The sequence below is a fragment of the Montipora foliosa genome, chromosome 5, assembly GCF_036669935.1.
Source record: "Montipora foliosa isolate CH-2021 chromosome 5, ASM3666993v2, whole genome shotgun sequence".
NCBI lineage: Eukaryota > Metazoa > Cnidaria > Anthozoa > Scleractinia > Acroporidae > Montipora > Montipora foliosa.
The window spans coordinates 26,199,657-26,209,656 of NC_090873.1; the positions used below are offsets into that span (position 1 = coordinate 26,199,657).

Here is a 10,000-nt window from a genome sequence, read left to right on the forward strand (position 1 = left end):
CAACAGCGCTGTCAAACCAATTAGCTGTCCAAATGCGAGTGCGTATCATGACTGAATATTGCCTGACTATATGACAAGTAATTAATTGTTCGTCTGATACACTGACACCCTGTTTCCGTCTTAAATCAAAACAGCTTTTGAATCATATGAAAAGCGTCAATGGTAAAACAAACAAAAAAATCAACAAAAAGAATGACCATGAGAACTTTTCACTCAACGTACCTTAGTCCCAAATCTTTTATTAATTAAGGCCTGATCCTGCAGTTTCGACAGCGGTAGCATTCTCTTGTTGATCACCTTTTCTCTTACAACAACTAACGTTACGTAGGATAATCCTCCGGTTAACATAGCAACGGCGTCTTCGTGCCTCGCAATTTTCATATCTTTTCCATTTATCTGAAACAACAATGAACATACCACGTTTCAAAGCAATTTTTGGGGAGTGGGGGTGGAACTCACATTAGTAGAGAATATTGTCACGTCAATTGTTGTTCACGGTTGACAAAACTGAGAAGAAACTGGTTGGACAAAGAGTGGGTGAAAATTACCAAATCGAAGATTTTGTTCGACAAGGAAATACTCTATTTGAAAATGTGCTGAAATTTACTAAGAGTAAATGGAACAAGCATTTCCTTTTGGGAATTCTGGTCGAAAATATCTGGAATACTTCTTCAGGGTGAGCACGAAAATTAACCAATTTACCGGTGTTCCACTGAAAATTTCCAGATTTTTTTTCCATAAATTGTAAAAGAAAAATATCAAGAAGGAACGTTTAAGATTGGCAATTACATGCGTCGGCAGCGATCTTTGTTTAACTCACGGAAATATAACGCAAATTTCCGCTTGGTTTCGGTCTTTCTCTACGCACAACCAAGAAACAAACCTTTGCTACTGGTACGAAACCACACCGCACCACTTGTGCAACAGAAAACTCAAACCACACCTTTCTCAGTGCGTGCGCGAGACAACTCTCGTAAGAATGGAGCTGTTATCGAGCATATGTCGATTCGGAACCAATCGTCAAACGTTGTTGACTGAACAACAAGCCGAAAAGGGAATGCTTTACAAATGCAAAGTTACTTTTGTTAAATTCACGAATACTGAAGACAGTTATCACGTCTAATGAAAAACTAGATCGATGTCAAAGATTGTGAACCAAGGGCTTTGTGGACGGTCGCTGAAGACAGTATCGTGTCCCATCCACTTGACATCCGTCATGTGGATTAATTTGTTAGATAAGAAAATGGTCGCTTGTAACATGTACATGTCAGAAGTAATGGGGGATTGATTTTCCGAAGTCTTTAATTAGCACCAGGGCTGTTATCTAATTAGTCGATAGGTCTATCGTTTGTTGAGTTCGTCTTTCAAATTTAATTAAGTACACAGCAGTAAGGCAGACCAGCTCGCTTCCTTTCCGTAAGGACCCAAGTAAAGTCACTTGATTTGAAAATCCTAGCACAGCCGTTTCAGCCACACAGATATGAAAGACACGAGCGGATCCCACGCGAAGAAATAGTAAAACAACAAGGGATTTATTCTCATGCAATCTGGTTCTTGTTATGATGATATCAGTTAAACAGCGAGCAGGACGCGCAGCCAGATGTAGAAATCAGAAACAACGGATGAATATTATGATAATCAGCTCTTTAAAAAACCCTGAAACCGTAACTGTTTTGCGGGAAGTTAGTCAAGTGTTTGCGATTTCGCAAGTGTCACTGTAGAGTTGTCAACAGTCCCAACGTTCGTTCTTGTGCGCAGTTCGCGGTCTGTCGTAGGTTGTCCTCCAAGTTCGTGTTCTTACCGAAAGAACTTTGTCTCCAACTTGAAGTCTACCATCTCTCTCCGCCGTTCCACCTTCCGCAATTTTAGAAATAAACACTCCCTACAAAAATCAGACACAAAGTATAACCCTCACATTCAAACAATAAGAGGCTTATTTACTAATTTATATACTGATTTACTTATTAATTAATTAATTAATTTATTTATTTATTTATTCTGCCATCAACCACATTACAGTTTTTAAAAGATATGTTAAAAAAAAAGCATGCAAGGGAATATTTAACAATTATTCGCCTCAGGCTCAGTGATTATCGGTGAATATTCACCGAGACGAAGTCGAGGTGAATATTCACCGATAATCACTGAGCCTGAGGCGAATAATTGTTTTGGTATAAATACACAGGTGATTATTTCAAAAAAGAGAAAAAAAACACTTCAACGCGAAATCATCTTCACTTACAGTGGCAAAACGACTACTGGCAGCCATTTTGTCCGTCGAGGTGATTATCGGCTGATAATCCGAGATAGCGAGCCAATGAGAGCGCGCGATTTAGTATAATCACCTGTGTGTTTATACTAAAAATAATTACAACAAACAGTTATTAAGTGGCTTATGAACAAAGGTGTCCTGAAATAATGCATGATAAAATATGGTATTCAAGAAACGAATATCTAGAGATCTTATTTGGTATTTAATCAAAAAGAAAAACAAGACACAGGAGAAGAACAGACAAAAGAAAAGAAACAACTATGAACAAATATGTAGCTCTGTAAAGAGAACATGTGATTAAGTAAGAGGGCATCTTTAGAGTCTTTTACTAAACAAACCAATATTTTCGCTATTTTGTATGTCCAGACTTAACGAGTTGAAGAATTTTGGACCTTGAAACCGAATTGAGAATTTTCGAATCTTAGCTCGACAAGGCAACATGTAAAAAATATTTGAGTTTCTTGTGTTGTACAAGTGGCTTCATGCAGCCTTGACTTTGGCCAACGCCCAACAAGGCTAGGTAACTTCAAACGAAAATGCCTGAAAGAGAAGCCTTACTTCTATAAAAATATAGATCACTGTAGCGCGAAAGACGATCTTTGCAAGTTTTCCCTTTCAAAATTCCCTGGCGCCCCCCATCTTCAAAGCAATTCCACTAAGATCCAAACATACAAAAAAAAAAAATAGAGCGCTTTTCAATTGAGTGTCGAACGCAATTAGCGAATTGCATTGGTTTTGCATTACTTCACTCAGTGATTGGTTCAAAGTTCTCGCACCATTTTTTCAACCAATCAGAAGTAAAACCAAAACCAATCGTGGCTCACGCGTGCACATTTTCCCGCGCTTTGTGTCGGCTACGTGTAATTACTTCGAGTTTTGATTGGTCTACTGGATTGTCTCCGTCCTTTTTCATTGGCCAAAGTAATTACTTTGGTTTTGGTTTCACGACACTCGATTGACACTCGCTCTAATCAAACAAAACAAGTAACTACGCAAGAGAATGAATACGGGTCTTGTTACCGGGTCGCCATCTTTATAGGGTGTTGATCCGCGGCCCCCAGCAATGCTAAAGCCCAAGCCTTTCTCGCCTCCTCTTTTTAACGTAATGGTTTCTCTCTGTAAAACAATCAGCAAGGGTGAGGGGAGAGGATTAGCAAAATCCTGGTATAACCAAATGCTTTAAAGTGCTACTATGACCAAAACATAAATTTTTAGTTTTCGTTGGATTTCAAAACTATGTTAACTAAACTTTACGTGACCCAAGTATTAAGGGCGGTGCCTACTAATTAAAGATATTTTTGCCCCGGTGTGTGATTATGCAGGAACTGTAGATCTTAACGAGTGTTATTGAAATCCAAAAAGAAAATTGGGGGTAACCACGCATTTTTCAAAGATAATTCATGAATAATATTTGTAAAAAGCTTTAAAATACAAAGAAATGTATGGCGTTCTTTCTCAAATTGAAGATTAATTATCTCTGAAAAATGCATGGTTACCCCCAATTTTCGTTTTGGATACCACGAGTACTTACTAAGATCTACTTTCTCCGGATAGTTTTAAACCGCGCAAAAATATCCCTATATTAGTAAGCATCACCGATAGGAAATCCGAGTGTCTCGAGATGCGCAGAACGTATGCAATAACAATAGTAGGCACCGTCCTTAAGCCTTGATTTCAAAAAGACAACTGCTTATTTTAACTGGAATTTTCCTATTTAATGGTCCACCATTACTTACTTTAAAATCTTGAGAGAGCTGGATCGAGGAGAAAATGACGTCATAGACTCAATAGTTCAAGAATGCAGCACGGGAGTTTCGGGCTTTCAGACTTTTAAATTGGTGTTTTGCACATATAATAAGCTACGTTTACACGCTGACATTTAAGCTAGTGTGTAAATGACGTCACTTTTCCCTAGATGCAACCCTCTGAGGTCCAATCGGTCAGTTTTGAACGTGAGTAAAAGCGGACCATGAAATCCAAAACTTACACTCAAAATAAAGAGCTTTTGAATAAAAATTAAAGCTCAAAATTTTGCTAGTCAAGTTTTAAGCAATCACACTTTCAAAATTTGAAGAAAAAAAGGAAGTGACTTTTTTATCATAGTAGCACTTTAAATGCTAAAATGTTTTAAACACAGTCGTACGATGAACTTTATTTAAGTGTCTACTCTTCTCGCGCTGGAGCATTAAGTGGGGACATTGTACACGTGGTTAAGTAGAGGGGAAATCCGGAGGTACACGAGCAAGACCACTCGGAGCAGAGAAGGGGACCAAAAAACTCAACCCAGTTACCCACATATGACACCGAGAGTGGGAATTGAACCCGGGTCCACACTGGTGGAAAGCGAGTGCTCTCACCACTGCGCCAGCCTTGCTTCCCTTGCAGACGATCGAAATTTTTCGGGCAATTTTTACTTGTCCATTCGTTAGCTTTAACATTTTTGTCAATTTTCTTGTATTCCTTTATGCCATTTGTTTTCATCGCGTTACCATTTATTCTTTCTTTTTCCTCAAATATTATATTTTCCGATCATTTCGTAATTTCGTAAACAGGGTTCGTGCCGGATTTTGTCTGTAAAATTTCAGGAGTATTCAAGGAGTTTTCAAGGAGTCTTTATAAGAAGATTTCTAAGACATACATAGTGCTTCAGTGCTTTCTTTGCTGAAAAAGCCTACCTTGATCTTCCTTACCACATCCTGCAAGTTAAGGGCACTCATGGGCATTTTAATTTTTGCTTTTAATGTTTCCCTAATAGTCAATTTTGGGCTCAATTTTTAAAATGTCTCTTTAAATTAGCATGATGCAATCTCAACAATCTTCACCCAAGCAAAAATTCAAGGAGTTTTCAAGCACTTTTCCACCAAATCCTTTTTCTCAAGGGATTTTCAAGCGCCCTTGAAGTCCAAAATTAAATTCCGGGGCTTTTCAAGGACTTCAAGGAGTAGAACGAACCCTGTAAAAGAAAAAAAACACTTGTGTACGATACCGGAAACCTTCCGCGCACTTGACAAAAATAGTGACTTTTTTCCAATTTAAATACTATTCACCTCGGAGCAAGAAACCAATGAGAAAGAAATGTCTTCTAACTATCGAAATTATGGTAAGAAATTTCCTTGCCAGTTAAGACACTTGTTTAACGAAGTGGGTGTAAATAGCTGCTGAGGTAGATAATCGTCAGGTACTACTTGACTCCAAAGTAAACGCCATCTTAACTTAAGCTTCTTATTTCAACACCTTACCTCTGCTTTCGTTTGAATATCCTCCATTTCTGGCTCGGGGGCAAATCGGACTCCAACCTTCCTTGCTTCTTCCTTTGGAGGTTCTTCGATGACCTGGAAATTATTCCAACATTTACAGCATTTAGTCTTATGGTTATTCAAAAACACATACAACGCTGTTTGACAAATCGATTATCTGATTTTAGAGATAAGAAGTCGATCATTAAAAGACGGTTCTTACCTGGGGTGGTTTTTTCTCTTCCGGTTCCTTATCTACTTCAATTACTTCTTCCTTTGTAAATGCTTCTTCTAAAGCTTCGTCCACCGCAATCGAGTCCTCGGTCGTCACAAGATTTTCCATGGAAGTTTTTGTGACTGTTCTCTTTTCAAGATCTTCCCTTTCTCGCACGACGACTAAATGAATGTCATTACCAGCATTTTTCAGAACGTGAACAGCATCGTGGTGAGTTGCTGAAGATATGTCAACACCATTAACCTGAAAGAGAAGATTTTTCTTTTCAGAGGAAAAGAACACGTGACTTGCAGCTCCGTCGAAGAGCTTTCGAACTGATAATGGGAAGGTCGTAGGTTCGGCTCCTATGAAGGAGCAGTCGGATTTCTTCCGAGTATCCTCGAGTCACCGCCGATAAATAATCTTTTCGTAACTTCGTAACAAGAGTTGTCCAAACACGGATGGAACCTACGTCTCTCCGATTGTAGCTTTGAAGGTGTTATCTGGCAATGATTTGCAGGAAACTCTACTACTGCCTTGGGTGCTATTTCCCAAGGAAAAATATGACTTGGAAGGGATTTGAATCATTTTCAACGTAAAAAATGTAATGTCACTCGGGGTAAAACAAAAGGTTTTCCAAAGGGCACAACGAGTGAGAGTTTCAAGGACTTTCACAGCCCTGATGTAAAAATGCCCTCATTAATCATTTCCAAAGTTTGCGGACCACCGTACAGACGTTGAACCCAAATTCCATGCAGATTAGCCAGGAGTAGACATGGTACTTTCTGACATGTTGTGCCGTACAATTTTCTGATATACTAAATGTACCCACCTTCAAGATCTTGTCGCCTGTTTTGAGAATTCCATCCTGTCCGGCAGGACCATTCTCAGAAATCTTCGAAATAAAAATACCCTGAAAACAGAGCAAAATTGAGATCACAGCGGTATGTTCCAGGTGTCAACACCGAGCTGAGAAGCGAAAATTATCCCGGGTCAGTTCAGCGTCGAATTTACGTTTACACGAGCCCGGACTGGGTGAGGAGGGTTGGGTCGATCTCGGCTGACCCGGGTCAGTTAGTTTTTCGCTCGATTGAAAGGGCTGGTAACTACTTGTCACTGAGGAAAATGGCGGACGAACCATGCAAATTTGTGTTAACGTTATCAGCCATTTTTATGTTATTGTAGTTTCGCAATAAGATGCTCAATCATTGATGATTCCACTGCCAAGATGACGTTCTTTTTTCTACACGTTCTTCATGCCCATTCGCCTCCGCCATTTTGCTACAGGCTGCGCATGGGCAAGAACGCTGAACCGCAAAACAGAGTGACGTTCAAACGACCCGGGTCAGATGGGCCAGTGTTTACAGGAAGAAACTAAAGAAATTTCAACCCTTCTGGCCGGGTCAACCCGAGTCTCGAGAAGGGTTACCCCGCAAGGGGGGCTGACCCGGCTTGACTACTGTTTTCATGTAAACACCTATAAATATTTGACTGCAAAAGGGTTACCCGCCGCGGCCAAAATCAATTAATGGTTTAATGTAAACTTGTTTCATGTCTGGTCAATATCAAGTTCTAAAAACACACACGCTGAAATAAGGTAATTTTTCAATTTTGTCTTAAGTATCTTGGCGTTTGCAAATAAGAAACGATGCTTCGAGAGCGAGAGAAAAACGGGAAGGGACTGGGTAGAGAAACCTTATTTCCCCATTTTTCACAATCACTAATTGCACAAACCTCATCATTTCCAGTGTAAGGGGTTGAGCCTTTTCCACCGGCAATATTGATTCCAAGACCTTTATTATTACGATGGATTGTGTATTCAATCTGCAAGAAACGCATAATAATGAATTTTATTTCAGTGTCAACTATATTTAACAATGGGGCACTAATTGGCCATTTTCGAAATATCCAATCAAAAAGAGACCCTGGGAACGAGATTGATCAAATCGTAAGTTGGTTTTTTGAGGCAAGGGGAAAACCTGAGTTCCCGGAAAACATCTCTGGAAACAGAGTAGAGGACCAACAAACTCTACCCATATGTGCTCTCACCACTGTGCCATCCCTCTTGCATTTGTAGTAATAAGACGAATTACTGCACGGAGAATACCTGGATGTCTTCTGTTGTTACAGCTGGGCTTTCGACAGTGTTTTAAAGTAGTGGACATATTTCTGAAAGCACCGGACGTGACATTTTTGATGCCGCAAGGCGCCTTACGAGAGCCGAAAGCGCGAGCTACCTAAGGGGTTTGGGAGCCTTTGTGATTTTTTTCGGGCTTCCTTCGTAATCTTCCAAAATGATTTCCGTAAACCTCTGTAATGTCATTACAATTCACTTGAGTTCATGTACATGTGTTCGAATGCTGTTCAAGCTTTTTCGGGCTTCCTTTGTAATTGCTCACCTAACTGCGATGATTTTTCCAACTTTCATTTCTTTACTTTTACAATCGTTCAGCCCCAAGCATTACCCACCCCCTACTCAACACCCCACCCATCCCTACCTGGCAATGAAGGCTTTTTTCAAAAGATGCTACAGACTAAATAACGGCGTCAACATTGAAAAACGGAAGAGTGGATTCCTTTGGAGATAAAGACCTTTGACAAGGATTCCACGTGGTCACTAAAGCCCAATTTCCAAAAGAAAGTTTGGACCTTTAGATCGCAGGAGGAGTTCGACTACGAGTTTTCCGTTCCGAGCACGTGCACTTCAAACCTCATGCGCATGCTCCTCTGATCTAAAGGGTCACCACGCAGTTCTCGGAACGACTCTCGGGATTGGTTCACAAAGCGTCCTAAAGGGATCCAATGAAATTGGAGGTTGTAAAGAGCTGCGTCCTAACTGGATCCCTAGCGTCATGACGGGTGGAAAACAATGATTGATTATTGTACCGATGTACGGGCAATCTAACCTCTTCAACTACTTTGGTGACTGTCACAAGCTCCTGTTCGTCTAATTCAGCAGCCTTGTCATCTTCACTTGCTCGACGCGGGGGAGTCGGTTTTCTCTTCAGTGCTGGACCCTCTGTGATTGCAACATGACGCAAAAACCGTAATTAAGGATGAAGCATTTTAGTAATCTTTCATGACTAATGATAAACAGCAAGATGCATTACGAGGCAAAAGTGGGAGCCCGACAGTGATGTAAAGATTTTGTAAAAAAAAATTCTTGTGAAACAACGAAAAACATTAGAGGGAAAATTAGGGTTCCCGTTAAGCAAATTTCTACACGACTCTACACAAGAAGGTACAATGGAACTGTGATACAAATTATTACAAAAGAGAAAAACATGACAATAGGGCCGTTTATACGAGAGAAAATAAGCCACGGCTTACATAAAACGAGAACACCCCGTATAAATGGTACAAAATCTACGTTCACGGCTTTCTCAAGCCGCGGCTTATCCTAGCCTGGGAGTTTATACTCGTATAAATAGTTCCTTTCGCGTATTATGTACGCCGCGGCCAGAGTAAGCCGCGGCTTATTTTCTCTCGTATAAACGGCCCTAATGAGGACCCGCAAAAACCACACTGATTTTTGAAATCTACTTAAACTAAAGCTTATATTAAACAATGGACTTGCCATTGTTGTGAAGCCGTTTCAGTCTGAAATGTGCACCTTTCACGTAACTAGCGGTCGAACTTGGCAACGAACAATTTGGAGAGCAAAAAGTCTATTAATAAGGTCAAAATCAGCTAAATTATTTTAATATAAAGGTTTCATATCAGGCATTTTTTCTCATGTTAAGAACAATACCAAATGTTGAGAATTCACCTTCAAACCAAATGTTTTTCATGCTTGGAACAAATACAAATATCAGTTTTAGGAGTCCTTAAACTTAGTACTTTGCTACCAATTTTCTACAACATTCTCTTCATCCTGACTGGCGCGCGCTTACAAAAAGGATATTCAAGAAACGAATTAGGAAATTTCTGCTCACAGTACTCGGAGCTGAGGATGCTTAAATCATTATTAATCATTACTACCGTACCCTATAATTCTGTTTTATCCTATTTTTTTTTTTCATTCACTTATTTTAATAATATTGAAATAATTATGCAACGTTTCTTTAGTCTGTCAAATGTGTAATGGCCCAACGTGTATTGTGAGGTTTCATTTTGTCTTAATATCGTTTCTAGTAAGTTTAGTGTCGTGTACGCCATTACACTGTACGCCTCGATTAGCATTTCTATACGCGTGAAGCGTTCACTGTAAAATTTAACTGTAATTCTTGACAATAAACTTGAACTTGAACTAGTTGACTTGTGATATGTTTGCAGGCT

General features: G+C 39.7%; 1 protein-coding gene across 1 annotated transcript in view; it reads right to left on the bottom strand.

Annotated features, from left to right (window-relative positions):
• LOC138003815 (protein scribble homolog) overlaps nt 1-10,000 on the bottom strand; it is a 76,015-nt gene that overhangs the window by 23,924 nt on the left and 42,091 nt on the right. Inside the window, exons 20-27 of the mRNA XM_068850065.1 lie at nt 8,629-8,741; nt 7,457-7,546; nt 6,555-6,635; nt 5,732-5,986; nt 5,512-5,604; nt 3,293-3,388; nt 1,802-1,882; nt 223-396 (exon numbers count right to left, since the gene is read on the bottom strand). Of these exons, the coding sequence (XP_068706166.1) occupies nt 223-396; nt 1,802-1,882; nt 3,293-3,388; nt 5,512-5,604; nt 5,732-5,986; nt 6,555-6,635; nt 7,457-7,546; nt 8,629-8,741 (983 nt within the window). The remainder of the gene's footprint in view (nt 1-222; nt 397-1,801; nt 1,883-3,292; nt 3,389-5,511; nt 5,605-5,731; nt 5,987-6,554; nt 6,636-7,456; nt 7,547-8,628; nt 8,742-10,000) is intronic.